Genomic DNA, 20,442 nt, shown 5'->3' with positions numbered 1-20,442 from the left:
ATATATATATATATATATATATATATATATATATATATATATATATATATATATATATATATATATATATATATATATATATATATATATATATATATATATATATATATATATATATATATATATATATATATATATATATATATATATATATATATATATATATATATATATATATATATTATATATATATATATATTATATTATATATAATTAATTATATATAATTAATTATATATATATATATATATATATATATATATATATATATATATATATATATATATATATATATATATATATATATATATATATATATATATATATATATCGTTTATTGGAAAGTCCCATCTTGTCTCTTTTCTACTTTTGCTTTTTTTTTTCTTTCCAAATAATATTTCAAACTTTTTTTCTCTCTTGCAACATACAGCAGGCATTTTTTTTTTTATGAACTGGCTTTGAAGCACTTGTCTCGTTAGATAGATATAGATATAGATAGATTGATAAATAGATAGACAGACTGATAGATAGGTAGATAGGTAGATAGATATAAATAAAGTGTATATTGTGTGTGTGTGTGTGTGTGTGTGTGTGTGTGTGTGTGTGTGTGTGTGTGTGTGTATACAAAAATATATTGTGAAGAGTAACAAAAGAAAGAGGAGTCCGTGAGAGCGTCCCCTGAGAAGCGCGGCCAGCGCCGTAAAGACGCCCTCGGGGCTGAGATGATCTGGCTGACTCGCCGCCCCGCGCCTCGGGGTCACGCCACGTCACGCAGAGCCATGCTGCCGGTGGTCAGGAAGTAGAGAAACCTGTTTCGGTGAGTTTATCGGGTGAGTTTTATCGAAGGAACGCAAGGAATTAACAGTGATGGCGCAATTTATCCTCCCGCCCAGGTAAGCGAGCTGCAACGCCCCTTAACCATCAAGCGACCTTGAGGTGTTTACCTTTCCAGTCCAAGCTCTCCCAGACCCACGTAACGCCTAATTCTCTGGCGTCTTTATCAGTGACGGCGTAGTCAAGAATTTCATTCACCCAATCTTTCTTCCAGGCGCTTAACTTCATCCCTGCCTCTTGGCTTCTAATATTAGTAAGCAAAAACAAACACTAGGAAGGAGGCCCATTGCTGGCTGGCCTTTGCCTCACTGCGACAAAAACTTGTCCTCCCTCCCATCTCCACCCTCCTCGTCCCTCCTTACCATGTAGCCCACCCCACTCATGCCAACCTTCCCCATGACCAAAAGTTTGCCCTCAACCAAAATCCGTATCCTATCTCTCATAGTTTCACACAAAAAGATCTTTTATAATTTCCATTCACAAGTTTTATTTTGTTTCTACTTTAATCTTTCATTAATTAATTTATTTTATTTTATTAGTATATATATATATATATATATATATATATATATATATATATATATATATATATATATATATATATATATATATATATATATATATATATATATATATATATATAATTTTTTATTATTATTATTATTTTTTTTCCATCGAGAGTGAGATTGGTTGCTGTTGCTGAGGCTTACGACTGTGTGCTCTCGATACTTGTGTTGTAGTACGCACATAACCACACCATGAAATTTTTCGTTGGCTGCCTTTACGGTGTGGATGCTGAATGGCAAGGGCTGGGTGTTCCGTCCAGGCCGGAGAGGGGTGGAGCGGGACTTCTGCTAATGAAGGTTGAGAAATAATTCGTAAAACAAAGGCTACGCACTGTATATATTAAGTCACGATTCCGTGGTTCTCATACACGTTTCGTAAACAGATAAGATCTCCATGTTTTCAGTTAACTAAATAGAGTCTCTTTCCGTAGGCAATTGGGTGAGAGCGAGCAATCCCCTGAGCCAGTTACGCCTCTCATCCCTCGTCTCAGCTCCTCGCCGCGCCGCCACATCCAGCGGGGCATCAGTGTTGGTCGAGCTCAGGTGGGGAGTGCTTCGCTGCGCCACTCAATCTGGATACAGTGTTGACGGTGGGTGTTGTGGGCAGTGTCACACCTTCGTAAAGGTTAGAAGCGCCTTATAATTTCTTATTTTTATGTTATTTAAGATTTTTAAAAATGTGGTGTCAGTTATTTCGCAAAATTTATGGAAATAAATATTTGCAAGGATGATGTTAATAACGATATTTAAACTAATAACGGAAGCCATTACTGGAAGACGTTCTTGAAGGTGACAGCGCCATGCACTTGTTGCAAAATGAGAAAGGTGCTGCCAGGGCGATGGTGAGCTCGGCGTTACGACATGGTACCGCGACAAAAATATATTTGCTTCATTATATTGCTGGACACTGAAGAGTCGAAACATGGCAAACTGCAAGGCTTCTGGCGCCGTTGAAGGCGTTTTTAAGATTCGTGTTTAGAGAGAGAAAAGGTCGGAAGCCACGGCGGAGGAAAAAGAATGCAATCAAGAAATGCAAGCGTCTGTTGGTTCCTCGCGATGCACCAGCACGTCCAGGCTCCGGCTTTGGTGATGGCGTCGCGTACCTCTTCGCCGGCAAGGGAAAAAAAATGCTACAGAGATCGTTGAGCAGCCAAAGTAGCAGTGTTCTCCATGCAAAAAATATGAAGCAAGAAGCTGTCAATCAACGTTAAGAAGGCCAAACCTGACGCATGAAGAGAGGAGCATCTGCGGGCGCCTGTGCATCATTCGCCGGACAGCAAGTGAGAAAGCTGTCTGTGCATCATTCGCCGGACAGCAAGTGAGAAAGCTAAGCCAAAGCACGACTGACGGAAGCGGAGGTCTTCATTACTTCCCTTCCTGGGACTGTGCTGGACCATCAACACTATCCGGAAACAGTGTTAGCAGGGAAGAGTGCAACTGTTCATCTACATCACTCCTGACTTGCCTGTTTTCTGCTAAAAGGTTATAGAGCCGTCAGGTGGCGGGAGGAGCTGCGATGGGAGTTTTTACAGGTGGAGAACTCTTCAGACATCGTGCTGGGGACTGTATATTTTGGCTGAGATAGTGGAATAAAGACTGTGCGGTGTTAAGTGTGTGGTAGACGCTGTGTGAGTCTTGGGTGAAACTTGGTAGCATGGACATTGTATGATGCTTATAATGAAGGCAGTAAAGTGGAAATGAATTACGAAGACTCCGGTGGTGATTGCAAACCATATCATGTGGTGGGGACTGGTGAAGATGTATGATGGTGATGACATAATAAGCAATGTGTGGTTCCGTACGATGTGCACTGAGGGCGGTGTGTGTGGGAGGGAGGCTGTGCAGCGATGTGTGTGGGGGGAGGCTGTGCAGCGATGTGTGGCGGCTGTGAAGAAGTTTCGGGGGAATTGTGATCTATATTTTGAACTGCATACAGCGAGGGTTGTGTTGTGGTGGTTGGGGCGAAGACTGGTAAAACTGGTACACTGAAGGATATTAGCGGGACTGTGGGAGCGAGTGACGGATCTGCATGGTAGCAGTTTTCTTTTTTTTTTTTTTTCGAGTAGGGAAAACCATTACACAAGATCCTTGTTAATTATAATAATTGTCATCTCCACAATGGAGGGAGAATAATAAGAGAGAAAGACGAAAGGAAGATCTGAATCTAATAGGTAATCTCTGCTTTCCTTCTTAACTAGGTAGAATTTTATTATTATTATTATTATTAGTAGTAGTAGTAGTAGTAGTAGTAGTAGTAGTAGTAGTAGTAGTAGTAGCAGCAGCAGTAGTAATAGTAGTAGTAATAGTAGCAGCAGTAATAGTATAGTAGTAGTATCATCATCATTATCATCATCATCATCATCATCATCATCATCATTGTCAATGATATCATTATTATTCCTGTCACTATTATTCCTGTGTCTACTGTTCGATAACTCGTAGAAGATAAGCATTTACTTAATAAATGTTATTTTACTGCATTACGGGACTTATCATTCCTCTTGACTTTTTTACCTCGCCCCTGTGGTGTGAATCCTGTTGCAGAGATTATAATTGCTCCCCGAAGGCGACCTCGAAGCCAAAGACGCCCAGATCAGCTCCGGCAGTGCTAGAGTTACTAAACTCCACGCCGCCCATCAGACCACTTCAGCACCTCGCCAAACTAGCTGAGTAAGCTCGGCTCCTCGTCACCACCGCCAGTTAAATGTCAGTAATCGGATACTAAGTACAGTAGCACGTAAATGCCAGCGAGTGTATGTTCATTTCACTCTATCCTAGCGGATGTTGTGTATGTGCAGGAACGTCCATCCACTGTGCTGAGAGAACCTGAGTCAGCTTCCGTAGAAGTTTCCATTCTGGCTCTATGGATGAAACAGAGTGTTTAAACACGACGTAAATCCGTGGGGAACACGAGGACGAGGTCAGTGGTTATCAAGAGAGGTGGTCGTGTTTTCTTATCAGACGGTGACAAGCCGCGTTTTCCAGAGTTCAGCTGAAGGCGCCTCTGGGCCTGGAGCCACAAGGTCATTCAGGGTCAGGCGACACTGATGTCATACGATCAGGCTGAGCCAGGACATGCCACAGAAGTAGTTGTAACTTCCATATATGAATTATTGGAGTAATTTACTTATATGTAATATTCACAAAAAGAAGCAGAGAAATCCATTAATTTTTCCCATACATAGTAATAGAAATGAAAAGAAAAAAAAGATGAAAAATAAGACTTCAGCGTGGGGCAAGGAAAGGCGGCGTATGGCAGGGAAAGGTGGCGTGAGGCAGGTGTTCAGCTGTACCGCGTGACTGTTTTACTATTTGATAAGAAAACGATTACACACCAACCCAGAAGCCCACTGGCAACCTGATACTCTTGTAACATTTTCCCTCGCTGCAGATGCCAGCAACAGCGCCGAACACTCAAGTTTTACAAACGAACATCCTACATCTTGAATTACATCAGCGCGGCTCATGTTCATGGGAAACCGGTTTTGGGTGGTTAGTCGTGACAATGCATTTCCGAAGATCCCATCGGGCTGATGGGGACCCCGTCAATGGGGTGCGAGGTCACCTTGGTGAAGATGCCCGAGTTCCTCCAAGAGAGTCTTATGGCGGCCAGAGGTGAAATAGAGGTGACCTTGATGTCCAGGGGCCACTGCTACGCCTCAAAACATAACGCTGTTTGGCTGGCATGTAACAGAGTTCTCTTGATACTTGTTCATTTTGTGGATTCAGAGGGTGACGGAAGCAGCTTTTGTGCAAAGCTAAAGGAAGACTTTGTGTTGCTGAAATCATTCCAGCAGTGAAGAAAAAAATTTGTTGCATGTGCAATTATTGACAAATGCAGCATCTTTCTTTTTTGCACTGAGTCTTGTCCTCTGCAGCAGCATCTTCCCGCTGTGCGTCTGTACGGAGACTTAAACCAACACAAAATCTAAAGAATTAAGAGAGCTATGACCAGAGAAGCAAGCAACCGCCATGACAAACACATAAGCACACTGCCTCGGGATGGAATTTCATACTAAGAAATTGCACAACTTACACGAGAGAATATTCTGCTTCCCAGTTTACAAACACACTGCTGCACCTGAGTTAACTATACGTGTAAGCCAAGAGAAGTCACGAGACTGGCGCTTCGCAACTCCAGCAAGACCACAGCCCCAGGCCGGCTCACATTCCCACGTATTGTCTTGTTCATCTTTTACTGAAATAACCCTTGTTGTCTTAAAGTGTCATTTTTGTCTTTTTTTTTTTTTTTATTGTATACAGCATGCCTGAAAGAAAATGGAAGAGGTGTGAAGGAGGGAGCGCAAGAACTAAAGGTTAAGGTAGGAGACGGAGAAGGAGGAGGAGGAGTGGGAAGCCACTTGCTCCTCCATCATAACCACCCGCATCGTCTCACTGGAACCGTCCCGGATCAGTGTCTTGAGACCGAACCTTTTTTAAGCATACTCGTATACAAGGAGACTGGCCAAGGCCATCTCTCTCTCTCTCTCTCTCTCTCTCTCTCTCTCTCTCTCTCTCTCTCTCTCACACAAAAAAAAAAAAAAAGACAGACAGCCTGGATGACAACAGACTCAGGAGATGCCCAGGAATTTCCCATTTGAAGTCACCAAAAAGTTACGTGGTGTTTTTTTTTTATAAAGCACAGCATGACCACACCCTGAGTTGCGTTACTCTCGTCGTGTTTACTTCTTTCTTTCATAATGACAGATATTCCTTGTAGAACTGACAATATATCGGATAAATTGTACCTTAATAAAGTGAAGCTAAGCAGTGCGGGTTGTACCTCGTAACGCAGCAGAGCGGCAGATGGTGGTCACATTTGCAATAGGATGACAAGGATCGGCTCCTACTCACACTTGTATTGGGAACTAGTTTGATGTGGTGCAAGACTTCAAAGGCACCCCTACCTCCCTCCCTCCTATTCCTGAAAACCTGAATGAGTTACACTCGGCAGGAAATTCATTAAGATTATATATTTTTTTCATCGACTTTTCAAATGGCATTGTGAGTGCAACATTTATGACTCATTGGTGGGCATGGCAATGGCCATGAATAATAATTACGTTGCATCTTTTGATGACCATGGAGGAGATGAATAGGACAGACCGAGCCAGCACAGCCTCCCACCTGAACACCGGCGGGGCGGCGAGTCTGCTGCCTGCCGGGAGTGACGACACTCGGCAGACCCACAAGGGTTCGGCCAGCCCACTCCCCTGCCACACAAAAGAACCGAGAAGCTCCATTCAGACGACGCCGAGTTCTCCACTCCACTCGCACATTGTTTACCGAGAGCCCTCCTGCAGTCGTGACCTTCGGCGACAATCTTTACCTGTTCTCTGATTCCCCTTGCAATGTCTCGTATTGATCTCGTGTTGATCAAATCATATTATAAATGATTCATGCTCAGGCACATATATCGTCAGAAACTTATTTTCAAAAGTGAGATTTCACATTGTTGACAAATTTCCTTCACACATATGGTATTCCGGAGACACTCTTCAAGAACAACCCCGTAACCCCGTTGTGATAAAGCGAGAGGAGCCGTGGCAAGCAGCGCAGCCTTCAAATCGTCGCCGAGAGAAGTCAGGGCCGGAGAGTTGCGTAACCCCACGAAGACAAGCGGTGCGCTCAGGAAATGAGCTTGGGACGGAGATGCTTTTTAGCCACGCAGGTGTAGGCAGTAACATTTTTTTTTTCTTTCCCTCTCTCTCAAATAATGGACGATGTGTAAGTGATAGAAGAGGAAAAAAGATATATTCCCATGCCGGGAATCGAACCCGGGCCTCCTGGGTGAAAGCCAGGTATCCTAGCCACTAGACCACATGGGAGCTATAGAAACTCTCGTGATCAAATGAATAAGTTGCTGCAAAATAATACGTGAAGTAAGGCATTAATAAGGCATTACACCAACCTGGCTGCCGTCTTACCGCAGTGGTCGCTGCCTCAGCGGCGTGATGACCACATGCTTCCTCTCGACAGTGGTTTACAATCAGAAAGACACGCGCCACATCAACCATTATGACGTAATAGGAACTGGATGAGTCTACTGTACACGTGTCGGTGTGGAGGGTTGGAGCGCGTTACGCAACAGTTTCCCGGAACAGGCTGTTCGCTGGCCCGCCCCTCCTACCGCTGAATTCGTGGCTCAGGGGGTGGGACATGGGCGAAGCTTCGGGGATGGGGGGGGTTCCCCGCCCAGCCCGCAACGTCAACTTTAACACTCCCGCAACAGTCAAGGCCGACTCATCACATAAACGTGAAGCGACCTCTCGTTTTACTGATCTATTACTTGACTCTTTCCTTTTGTACATTTGGGGAATTCTGTCCCAAGCGCTCAACAGCTCCGAGATCATTTTTATTTCATCCTTTATTTATCTCCATCTTTGTGGCTGCCAGTAGTGTTTGTTGTATGTGTTAGTATTCGCGTGTACTCGTAGCTCATTATTTTAATGTGGCAGGTGTTCTTGACGGGCGTGGGCGTGGGTGTGGGCGTGCGGTGTGTGTGTGTGTGTGTGTGTGTGTGTCAAGGGCAGGGCAGCGGGTGTGCTGCTGACACTGAATCCCACTCCAGGGACGCATATTTCCTCCTCATCCCGCCGCCAGCAACCCTTCACTCCATCCCTGACAAATCGACCCTATAACCTCTCCGCTTTCAACCTCTTCCCCACATCACCCCTTCGCTACACACCTCTTCCCGCACCCACCCCACCATCACCCAAGCCAGCCCAACCACCCCGACCACAACACTCCTTTCCCATGCCAGCCCTCATTAACCTCATTTAGCATCAGCACCTCCCCGTTCGTGCCACCACCACCACCATCAGCTATACTCAATGTAATTAAATCTAACCAAAAAGGGAAACACATGTGGATTGAGTCAAGGATGTCCTCCAGAATATAAGAAAGGTAAGAAAGAAAAAAATCCTCCTTCACCTGGAAACAACAAGAGCGAGAGGAGAAATCACGCGAGTCTCCACGTGAAGCCAGCCGAGTGTCAGGTTGCAGATGTTGTCCTTCGCTCCCCGCACTAGTGACATATGACTCGAAAGCGGCTGACGGAACAATAGATAAACGCCGCTCTAATTACACCCCTTACGAGAAAACGCCGCCAGTGGGTTGCCTCCGGGGGCAGGAAGAGGCTGCCTCCCTTAACCAGGCATGTAAATTCTAGGGGTGAGCAGGAGGAGGAAGAAGTGGAGCAAGAGCAGGCAGGAGTTGTAAGAAGTAAAAAGAGGAGCATGAGAACGCAGGAGGAGGAGAGTAAGAAGAAGAAGAAGAAGGAGAAGAAGAAATGAAGAAGAAAGAGGAGAGTAAGAATGAGAATGAGAAGAGAAAGGGGAGGAGGAGAGTGCTGTAAAAAACGAGAATGAGAGGGAGGAGGAGGAACAGAGAGAGGTGGTAAAATGAAGATAGCATGTATATCCTAGTTAGCAATCTTCTAAAACCTGACTGATTACTTAGCAAAAACACCAAGCCTTCGTTGACTACCTCTCCATAACCCTTCCGTGTCTAGATCCAGAGCTCTCTCACGGTATTAACCAATCCAGGAGGCAATTAAGAAAACTTTATGACAGCATTAACACAATCCTGATCACTTCTATCTCTACCTAGCTGGCAACACAAGGCAACAAGGCGGCGAACATAAGAGCCAAAGGTTAGGGTTCGACTACAGTGTTTCGAGTGGAACAGCGAGCGAGCGTGTGTCGAAACGTGTACCAATGTGCGGTGGAATTTGGCTCTGGCGGCGGCGGAGCGAAACCTGGTGACGGAATCTTAGTGGAGTGTTGAATGTTGGACTGGCTGAACCTGCTGGTGGCGACGAGCTGGTGAAGGTGAGCGAGAAGAACCATCAGTGTGTGTCATGTGTCAGGGTGGAGGGAAAGAAAGAATGAAGTGCAGTGTACAAGTGAGGCAACGATGCAGTTAGTGACTGCGATTCGCATGGTGATAGAAAGCTCAGAAAAAATAAAGAAGAAAGAGCGAAAATAACTTCCTTCATACATTCTTCGACGCAAAGTGTATGTAGTGTGTTTGTGAATCTTTCGCCACCAAAAAGGTCACGTGTGTGTGTGTGTGTGTGTGTGTGTGTGGTTCTTACGCGTGTGTTTTTGTATCGCCTCTCACGGTCGGGATCGGATCTTTTTTTGTATGTAGGTGTGTTGAGTAGCGGAGTGGTGTGTGTGGGTGTGGGTGTGTGTGCTTGCATTAATAGAGAAAAAAAGAGCCTGCCTTTGGAAATATAACAACTAATCTTGCATACTACATCTAAACACACACACACACACACATACTGAACGAAGAACACACACACACACACACATACTGCAAGAAGAACATACCATAACATAACAAAAATGCAAATAAAGTGAACAATAACAACATCGACAACAACTTAGTATCTTGACAGGCAACGCCCAGAGCCACCTGGCCGCGGACTGAGAATTAATTTGAGGGCGTCTTGGATTACTATAGAGAGGGAGAGGCAGCGAGGGAGGGATAGGGAGAGGAGCAGGATGGAGGGAGAGGGAGTGAGTGGGATGGGGGCTGGGAGTAGATATATCCAGGAGGGGCGTGGAAAGGAAGGTGGGATAGTGGCTGAGAATAGTGACTAAGGGAGGGAGAGGCATAAGCAGGACAGGGATGGTAGAAGGCCAGAACAGGGGTGGTGGAAGGGAAGGGACAGTGACGAGAACAAGGCTTGGGATGAAAGGGAAAGGAGTCACTGTCACCTCTCCAGGGTCACGACCAACGCCTGACCTCATTTTTTTTGCGCCACCTGAAGGTCAGTGTCGCAACTTGGCTCGAGCGGCGCTAAATGAGCGGCGGTAAATGAGAGAGAGAGAGAGAGAGAGAGAGAGAGAGAGAGAGAGAGAGAGAGAGAGAGAGAGAGAGAGAGAGAGAGAGAGAGAGAGAGAACTACATACGTCATGGGAAGAGTGTAGCGTTGGTGTGAGAGGTGACCTAAGGGTAGATTCTGTATTCTGGAGAGCTCAGTAGACAGAAAGAAAACAGCAGAGAATGGATGAAGCAACACATTAACAACACTGAATAGCAAACGAAACGATATGGAAAGCTATTAAGCATATACCTGGGTGAGAGAAATCACATTGTAACACACACACACACACACACACACACACACACACACACACACACACACACGTGTCGTTTAAACCAACCTTCATGTATACGTCGTAAATACCGTGTAACCTTCGGACTTTTATGGATTACTTTATATGGTATGGAAGTACAATGGGGTAGAGGAGGAGGAGGAGGAGGAGGAGGAGGAGGAGGAGGAGGAGGAGTGGTCTTAGTAGTAGTAGCAGTAGTGGTAGTAGTAGCAGTAGCAGCAGCAGGACTATTAGCAACAGTAATAGCAGCAAGACTAGAAACAGTTGTAGTAGTAGTAGTAGTAGTAGTAGTAGTAGTAGTAGTAGTAGTAGTAGTAATAGTAATTGCAACAGCAATAGTAGCAGTGGTAAAAAAAAAAAAAGAATAGGAAGAGAAAACATAGCTGTCGTAGTAGGGGGAGGAGAGGCATAAAGCGGAGGAGGAGGAGGAGGAGAAGGAGTTCTCCTCATTTCCACAAATCCCAAGTATTCGTCTAACGGAGCAATGTCTAATTAGTGTACTTTCCTTCCTCCACAGTCCCTGGTGACGCACCATGCAAGACACTAACCACTTCCTGAAGGCAGCACTGCAGGTGAGTGTCCAGGCGGGCGCGCGAGTGTCTGTGTGTGTGTGTGTGTGTGTGTGTGTGTGTGTGTGTGTGTGTGTCCGTCCATTCAAACGTACAATGGTCAGAGTAAAACGCACATAAATCAGATATTGCGTCGCACACAAGTCTCGAGTCACGATTTATTCACATTCTTTCTATGTCCATTCATAAACTTGCCGGTGAAGGCCGTGTTTTGCGAGCTGCGTGGCCAGGTAGTGTTTGGTCTACTCCCCCTTCCTACCTCCTCCCTTCTATCATATATTTCTTTTTAATTATCTTTTCATTTTCATTTTCTGCTCCCTCCTTCCAGCAGTTATAGTACCTTGTGTTCTTATCTGTTGCATGCGTAACTAGTTCTTATCTTTTGAGTGTCTCGTCACTTCACATTCCTCTCCGTACCTTAGATTCGTGCCTTGTCATGCTTCTCAATACATGCCCTTGTTCGTCGCATGATCTGCCTGTCCATGATCACCATATCTCTTGGCATAAGCGCCGCACTTCACATATTTTTTTTCACTTCCCGTCGTGCGTTCATTGCTTGCCTCACTACTTCATACACGCGTCACCTTTCTCAGCTATCTTTTACATTAGCAGTTCCTCGTCTGACTCCCAATTTCCTCTCCTTTCACCCTCCACTTCTTATTCGCTCGACCTTCCTTCTCCCCTCCAGCGGACAAGGTTACGCAGTCAGTCTTAATGTCAACCACAACCTGCCACTGATCATTGAGAATTAGCGTGTGTGTTTTTCCCATAAATTGTCTTTTTTTTTTCTTTCTCGCCCTCCGCGATGCGAGGACACGCGGCACAACGGACGTGACAGAAGAGCGGTAATTAAAGGTTGTGTTGGCGGAGAGGTGAGTTTTTACACCTACAGGAAATGATACACAAGCCCTAAGAGAAAATATGTTAACACTCACAATCACTCACACACACACACACACACACACACACACACACACACACACACACACACACACACACACACGCACGCATAAGAACAAGAAATTATTAATAAGCACCAGGCAATAAGCACAGATGTCACGTCAAGCTCACGAGACAATAATCAAACCAGTTTAAGATAATGAGACGCCAGACAGGATCGCTTACGAGGCCCCGCCACAAGGCAAACGCGAGTCGGATGTGAAGCAAATAATTGTGCAACCGTGACTGGAAAAAACGACCTCGATTCTTGTAATGCCTTAGACACTCCTAAATACACGTGCTGCGAGTGATGATGTGAGAACTAAATGTGTGCTGGTGTTTTTTGGACCGAGCACCGCCAGCCTGATTGTGGGCTTGCGGTGAGGAGAATGTACTTACATAGGGTGCATTATTCATGTTGCTGTTGATTATGCTTAGGACAATGCAGAGTTGTTCAGTCGACCTTGAGTGTGAGGTGTGGCAATATGTTTGAGAATTCTATGAAGTAAAAATAAAAGGAGGAAGAGGAGGAGGAGGAGGAGGAGGAGGAGGAGGAGGAGGACGAGGAGGAGGACGAGGTGAAAGTGTTGTCATTGTATTTGTCGGGATGTACAGTATATTGGTGCAGGTAAATGCTTTACCGTGATAATTGATAATCAACAATGTATACCTTCTGATAAATGATAATGAACAATGTATACCTTCATTTTATGTTAAGTGAAGTCCAGACGCATAATTATGAACAACAATAGTGAACGTGGAATATTAATTTTCTAAGCTCACACCCAGAATAACAAGTGACTTTTCCTTAAGTGCAGTTTCTGTTTAAGTCTTTACATGAAGTTTCACTTTAATTCTATCGTGGGTGGCAGAGGAATTCAGTGGTGGAGAGATGGAGTAAATTCTGAATGTAAGAATTGTTTTCACTGTAATCGTAACTTTTGTTAAATTGTGCCTTTTCTTTTTCCACCTGCCTCGGTTCTCTCTCTCTCTCTCTCTCTCTCTCTCTCTCTCTCTCTCTCTCTCTCTCTCTCTCTCTCTCTCTTTGTTCCTTCCGTCTCGCCCTTGTGACTTTTATCTTCCCTATTCATTTTTTCCTCTGTTCTCTCTCCTACCCCTCTCCCTCTTCCCCCTTCCTCTCCTTGTCCCCCTCCGTGGCATCCCAGGTGGGGCCGTGGCGGGTGACTCGCCGGGTGCTACTCTTCGTGGTGGTGTTCTGCCTGGTCATCATCGTGTTCGGCAGCCTCATCCTCAAGACGCACGCGTTTGACGTGGACGAAGATTGGGACGACGATGATGACGATGATGACGACGAGAGATCCATAAGCAGCGGCGACTCCCTCATGTTGGTTCTAATGGGACTCGCGGGTAAGTAACCTTTATTTATCGATATCGTTAAAAGCACTACTAGATCAGAATAGATTTAAGGATATGTAAAGATAATCATATTTTCGCTCCCTCAGGCTAGTTCTTGCGGGTGCAAAGGATAAGGAATCTTTTTTTCATGTATATAGTATTGCATGTAAAAGCGCGTAAAGGGCTATGAAACGGGATGAACCTAAGGGTAAACTGCAAGGTAATTATATTTTGGCTTCCTTGTTCTAGTTTTTATGGGTGAAACTTTTTTGTTGTAGTAATGTATGTAAAGCACGTAAAAGATTATATAGACGCGATGAACCTAAGGGTAAACTGCAAGGTAATTATATTTTCGTTCCCTTACGCTAGTTCTTGTGGCTTCAGTGGATAATGAACCTATACTTTGTTGTTAAACCACCTAAAAGACAATTAGACTGGGACAGACATAAGGGTGGACTGTAAAGTAATTATATTTCACTCCTTTACGCCAATTATTTTGTGTCCCGCTGGTAAGGGTGAAGGAACGCGCGTGGTATTGTTAAGGCAGCAAAGAAGCACGTAAAGAACCACTGGCAGGAAGAAAATTAAGGAGTAGACCGCGGGGTAATTGTATGCTGCCTCCTTTACGCCAGTTTTTGTGTTTCACCAGTAAGGGTAAGACATATTTTGCTCTTGTTATGGTATACGTATTGTCCAGCGTGGGAGGCTTGTAAGAGGCCATGACACGCGGTGAATTAGAGAGATAAACAACACGGAGATTGATTTTTAACATCTTTTATGCATAGTTCAGTCTTGTCCAGTCCAGTTCAGCGCGGTAGGCGGCGTGGGATGTTTTTTTTTATATTTTTTTTATAGTACCTACGTCTTGGTCTGTCTATTTAGGTATGTGTTGTCCTTGCTTGTGATAATTCTTCTTCTTCTTCTTCTTCTTAATAATAATAATATTATTATTATTATTAATTGTAGTCGTAGTAGTATTTTCTTTTTTCTTTTCTTCTTCTTCTTGCTTCCCCTTCGTCCTTCACCTTCTTCCTTCACCTTCTTCCTTCACCTTCTCCTCCACCTTCTTTCATCTTCTTTTCCCTCTTATCTTCCATTATTATTTTCATTTTAAAATTAATTTCCATTTTTCTTCTTCCTTTTCCTTCTTTTACCTCCTCCTCCTCCTCCTCCTCCTTCTTTGTATCTATTTTTTTATATTTTTTTTTATGGTTGTTGCTTTATTATTTAACAAAGCTGACAGGAAAAGAAAAAGATGAATCCGTAAAGAAATATCTCGAACCACGTACTCTACTACCCCTATGAAACACCCGAGCATCGAGCAAAACACGTGAAAATACACAACGCGGATCCTTTACATAAGCAATAGAGCTAAAAGGAATGCGCGTAAACTTCCTTTTTACTGCGCAGTTGGGAAGTGTGTTAAAAACTGGCGGATCGAGGAAAGGTTCAATTATACTAACGGAAGTACAGGAATGTTGAAGGTTGTATATATAGACTGTGAACCTATTATCGCTTCGCCAAGGACACACAGCCGACTCATTGGAAGTTATTTATTTTTCTTTTTTTTTCTTTCTGAAGTTAGTAAGTTTTCATTAATCACTCGTCAACTTAAGATAACAATAATGTGGTCAGTATGGTCTCTCTCTCTCTCTCTCTCTCTCTCTCTCTCTCTCTCTCTCTCTCTCTCTCTCTCTCTCTTCTATGGGTCACTATTTTTGGTAAAGTTGTCATTAACAGTCGATTAACTCCTTGATTTATATGGTTTCCCTTTAAAAAAAATACCACATGGTGTGTGAGTTTTGAATAATTTCGAAAAGCCTCAATTACATAATAGGAAAAAGGGAGAATTAAGTATTTTAAACATTTAAACGCCCATAGTTTTATTTTTGCTAAGTAAAATCATGCAGTAAAAAAGTACCCCGCTATCGTTAATAATCAGAACGTCAATTGCTACTATATTCCCACTGTGTTCAGAGTTTTCTCTCACTCCCAAGTCCTCTGATCTGCTAAATAAATCTATCAGTCATTAAATTTTCTAAGATTGTCAGCAAATCGGGACTTGACATGGAGGGAAACGTGGAACATAAAGGACGTGAGTGCGGCAAGTATATAACAGACTTCTTACCATCATTTTATTATACACTCAGCCGTCACTGTTCCCCGTTATCCCACCATTAGCTTCGCCCCAGTACCTCCAGTCACTACAGCCACCCTCACGCACCATCGTCACTAAAGCCACCATCACCACCACACACAACCGCAACAACAATGCAACACCTGCTGGTCATTATCAGAAAAAAAAAAAGGACAAAAGAAAACAGAATATATGAAACACCGAGTGTGTCTCGCCTCACAATTCTTCCTTATTTCTTTCTCTTTTCCTTATACCGGCCGATAATGAGACGGTGTGGCGACCAGCAGCCCCACCCTTCCCTTCCTCTCCCCTCTACTCCCATCCACACCCCTTTAAGTCCCGCCCTTCCCCCATCATTCAAGGCCGGTCCTCCCCCCTCCCCCTCAACCATCTCTTCAGGCTCTTGTAGCTGAGGGAAATGAAGGGAGGAGGGATCCGTGTGATGGATGAAAGCCGCTGTGTGGTGAGGGTGAAGTCTGTTGTTTTTGAGGTGGTGGTGGTCGCGGTGGAGGTGAAGATGGTGTTGTGGTTGCTGTTGCTAGTGGTGGTGGTGGTGGTGGGTTTTTATTGTTGATGTTGTTTTTGCTTTTGTTTTGTTGTTGGTGGTGGTGGTGGTGATAGAGGAGAACAGGATGGAGGATTTATATTTAGTGGTTGCTGTTATCATGGGTTGTTGTTGTTGTTGTTGTTGTTGTTAGTGATAACAGTAGTAGCGGTTCTTGTTGAATTGAAGAGACGATGGTGACTGGTTATTGCGATGATGATTCAGATAGTGTGGGTGAGATGTGACAACAATAATTATGTTGATGGGAAGGAAACTAAAACTGGGTCATTTGTATATATCTTTACAAAGAGGATTAGTAATTTTGACGGTCGGTGTTAGAAGCAGCGGAGAACAGCACGAAAACGATAAGGGAATGAAAGGAGCACGACCACAAAACGCATCCTGCACTGCTTAAATGAATCAATAAGGCTTATACTTGCAGCGTCACAATGAAGGAAAAAATCCAGAGGGCGTTTAGGTATTCGCTTAAAATGGGCTGACCTGCCCTTACTGATAAAAGGACAACAACAATGATGATGACGATGATGGTGGTTAAAAACAACAACAGCAGCAACAACAACAAAAACAACAAAGCGACGGTAGCGATGGAGGAGGAGGAGAAAAAAACTAACACAAAGGAACACAGAGACACAAAAGAACAACAAACTACAGCGGAGCTGTTGCTCCTTACAGGGCTGTTTGTGGGGATTATACTGTCATACAGAGAGAGGAGGAGGAAGAGGAGGATGAACAACAGATCACCAAAAAGACGTTAGAAGTGACAGGAGGGAGAGAGAGAGAGAGAGAGAGAGAGAGAGAGAGAGAGAGAGAGAGAGAGAGAGTCTCTCTCTCTCTCTCTCTCTCTCTCTCTCTCTCTCTCTCTCTCTCTCTCTGTTATATATCATCAGAAACAAGTCATCGAACCATCCCTCCACAATACACTCCCACACCCACCCCTCCCTCCTGCCTCTCCCTCACTACCGAGCTGAGGGAGGGGAGGGGCAGGGTGATGGGGAGGGGAGAGGAGTGTTGTGAGTGTTGTGGAGTGGAGTCGCCTCTGGACACAAGGCACCGAGGGACTTCAGGTTTTTGCACCGCCTCAGCAAAGGTCGTGGGCCAGCTGCCGTCGCCACCGCCGCCGCTGCCGCTGACTTTAGTACCCAAACAAAAGCACGTAGAAGCAAGAAGGAAAACGAGACGCTCTTCCGCCTTCCCACCTGCCTTCTCAAGTCCCAGCAAGATGTATTTAACTGAAGGCTGGCAGGCAGGGGGTATTGAGTGTTAGTTGCTTAGTTTGCGAGGGAAAACAATAGACTACCAGGAAAGGCAGTAATGGAGGCAAGGGCAAGGCAGGAAGGGGCAGGCTGGGAGGTGCCGGGTCCGAGTCACGTCCCTTTGAAGGAGCTGACATTTATTATCCCTCGAGTGAAACACGACGCCCCGGACACCTCACGCCTTCACCCTGGAACAAGACGTTAGCGTTAGCCGCCTCACGTGGAAGGTCAACGTAGCGTTAAACAACAAACATTTCGATGCAAACGCCTGAGAAGCAGAGGACCAGCACCACTTTTTCCTTACCGTTCGCACGTTTGACGTCACATGTTTGCAGAATGAGCATCTCAAGGCTGGAAGGATTGACGTAATCAGCGACTTTTTTCATCCGGGGGACGAGGTGTGGGTTAGGACTGATTTACCCTGCCGTAGAGGGCTGTGACGGGAATTACTCGTAGATTAGGATGATCCTGAGGGTGAAACAGAGCAGTATTTTCGCAGCGCTGGATTAGAGTGATGCTCATCTAGTGAAAATCTTGTGGTTTTGTTGTGGTTCTTTTCGCGGTGAGCCTGCGGTGACTGTGTGTCGACCATAAATGAAACAGTGCTGTGAAGAGTGTGTTTTGTCATTGTCTGTTTCTCCCCAGGCATGGCGGGGCTGGCGGCGTGCGCGGGCTGCCTGCTGGCTACACCCAACACTCCTCGTCCCCTTGGGGAAAGTGGATCAGTCTTCACCTTGAGCGGCGTCAACACCCATCAGCCGGTCACCCCGAGACCCTCAGCCCCAGAGTCCGTGCCCAACCAGTCTGAGAACAACGGCACTGTGCCACCACCCAGCTCCACCGTCCTTCCCACTCCTACCAAAGTCATGCCTCAGGGTAACGGGTATTCTCACAGTCCCATCTTCCCGAGAAACCCTAACTACCCTGCCGAGCCGCCTCCAAGCTACTCCGCGCCCAGCTACCCTGCAGGAGGTCAGCCAGGTAGGCGTTTGGCGAGAACAATGCCTCCCAATGTGACACGGGCGGTGTCGTCCCCGCCCACACTGCACACGGTGGCTGACCTCCCGCCTCCATACGCGCCAGGCCACAGCCAGTCCTTGCGGCAGTAGAGGGATCGCTGCCGTCTCCAAGTGCAGAAATCTAACAATGTACAAAGCCCCGAAGTGACGAGGACGGCTGAGCGCTATGATCATCATCAGCACCCGGGGCAGTGATGCATGTGTCGGCTGTGTTGTGCTGCGTGGAGCCTGAGTGCACGTGTGGGTGTGTGTGAGAATGTGGCGTGTTGTGTACAACCTGTGAATAGGGTGTGTGTGTGTGTGTGTGTGTGTGTGTGTGTGTGTGTATGTGTGTGTTTGTATGTGTGTGTGTATGTGTGTGTGCGTGTGTAGTTTCTGTGTGTGTGTACGTGGCGTGGTGTGGCGTGAGGCCCACGGTGTGCTGTGGCGTATCAGAAGGGGAACCCCGGCACACAAACACTCGCGGTGCTCCAGTGATGCCAACGATATATTCCCTCTCATGACGAGCGAGCATAATAATAAAAAGAGCCCCTCATGTCATGATGATTATGATGATGGTTTCATAATTAATTTGCTTCACTGTGATAATACATATTTAGTAAGAATAAGATTAATTTTTTTTTTTTGGGGTATTCCTTAGGGTATGGTATGTACTATTATTACAACTCCAACTATTACTGCTCCCACTGTTATTGCTGCACGTGAAGCTAATAAAAAACGTGTAAATATATCAATAAACATACTGGAATAACGTACCCGGTAATTTAGAGTAGTGACGAGTGATAGTAACCCACGTGGTGACCTCAAGGCTTGTTAGGGCAGTACGTGGCAGCCCACCCCCCGCCACCCCCACCCCCACCCCCAATCCCCCCAAGACCCGAGGCACCAGGAAGACTTGCAAACTCTTGTGTACTCTTGAGTGACCCCTTCCTCCATGCTGCGTAGCTACACCTTCCCCCTTCACCTTTCCTCCTCCTCCTATCCCTCTCCCTCTCACCAGCTTCCTCCTGTCATCTATCCTCCTCCTCCCTCTCTCCCAGATTCTCTCTCTCTCTTCCATTTAAATTGCTATTCCATATCACTTCTTTCCTCCTCCATCCGTTCCCCCTTCCCCTCCTTCTCCTCCCTCCTCTCACCAGCTCCCTCCTACCCACGATCCCCCCTCCGTATCCTCTTATTTTCACATTCTATCTCCTATCCTCCAGTTTTCCTTCATATCTTCTCCTCCTCTTACCCCCTATGCTATCTCCTATCGTCCTGCTCTCCTTTATTTTCTTTTTTCTCCTCAGATAATGTCTCGTACTCCGTTTCACCTTTCCTTTCGTATCCCTTCTCTTCCGCTCTCCTTATCTACATCTCTCTTTTCTCTCTTTCCCCATTTCCTTGTTTCTTTAGCTTTATTCTCATGTTCCTTCTCCTCTTCATAGTCTCTCTTTCCTCCTCCTCCTCTCTTCCTTGCTTACTCTTGCTTTTTTTTTTTTTTATCTGTGTCTCCTTTTAAAGTTTTCTTACCGTTACTTTAATCTTTGATACCACCTCCTCCTGCTCCATCTCTCCTTCACTCCGTCCCCTGTCTCTCTAGTTTTATGCCCGTCCTTTCCCTCTCCCAAATGCCGCCTGCCACTTGCCTGTCTCGGGGGAAGGTGACCAGAAATAATAAAAAAAAATAAAAAAAAGTGATTATTCTTGTATATATATTACATTAGAGGTCACTATGTGTATTGGGGTCTACCTCGTGGATACACTAACCACTCTAGGAAAGTACTGACACACACACACACACACACACACACACACACACACACACACACACACACACACACACGCGCGCGTATGCCAATGTAAGCACAATGGCACAGCAAAAGAAACAGTACAATATCATAGATTTAGTGAATCACAACTGAACTCACGTACCGATAGGCGTCTGTATTATACATATACCAGGAGGAGGAGGAGCAGGTGGAGGAGGAGGAGGAAGAGTCGCGGTTGTGAGCGGCTCTGCCAGGACGGAGGAGCAAGGTGATGCAAATATATTTTTTACCGTTGAAAAATGTGACCGTTGTATCATTGCTT

General features: G+C 45.1%; 1 protein-coding gene, 1 long non-coding RNA gene and 1 other non-coding gene across 6 annotated transcripts in view; 1 reads left to right on the top strand and 2 right to left on the bottom strand.

Moving 5' to 3' along the window:
* Positions 1-20,442, bottom strand: part of LOC135102947 (uncharacterized) — a 51,900-nt gene that overhangs the window by 16,195 nt on the left and 15,263 nt on the right. The gene's annotated exons all lie outside the window — the stretch shown is intronic.
* On the top strand, positions 1,872-20,425 carry LOC135102945 (uncharacterized). 4 transcript variants are annotated; one of them, XM_064008676.1, is made up of 4 exons: positions 1,872-1,990; positions 11,049-11,103; positions 13,206-13,407; positions 17,996-20,425. In XM_064008676.1, the coding sequence occupies exons 2-4, from the start codon at positions 11,065-11,067 to the stop codon at positions 18,457-18,459; spliced, it is 705 nt and encodes a 234-aa protein (XP_063864746.1). In that variant the 5' UTR covers positions 1,872-1,990; positions 11,049-11,064; the 3' UTR covers positions 18,460-20,425. The 4 variants fall into 4 exon arrangements, with proteins under 4 accessions (XP_063864746.1, XP_063864748.1, XP_063864747.1 ...); XM_064008678.1 differs by having other exon boundaries at positions 1,932-2,025; XM_064008677.1 differs by lacking the exon at positions 1,872-1,990 and adding an exon at positions 9,037-9,232.
* On the bottom strand, positions 7,157-7,228 carry Trnae-uuc (transfer RNA glutamic acid (anticodon UUC)). The gene has a single exon. It is a non-coding gene; the product is annotated as a tRNA-Glu (tRNA).

Source organism: Scylla paramamosain, chromosome 8 (assembly GCF_035594125.1).
Source record: "Scylla paramamosain isolate STU-SP2022 chromosome 8, ASM3559412v1, whole genome shotgun sequence".
Classification (NCBI taxonomy): domain Eukaryota; kingdom Metazoa; phylum Arthropoda; class Malacostraca; order Decapoda; family Portunidae; genus Scylla; species Scylla paramamosain.
The sequence above is the reverse complement of the archived record's forward strand: the minus strand, read 5'-3'. Positions and strand labels throughout refer to the sequence as shown.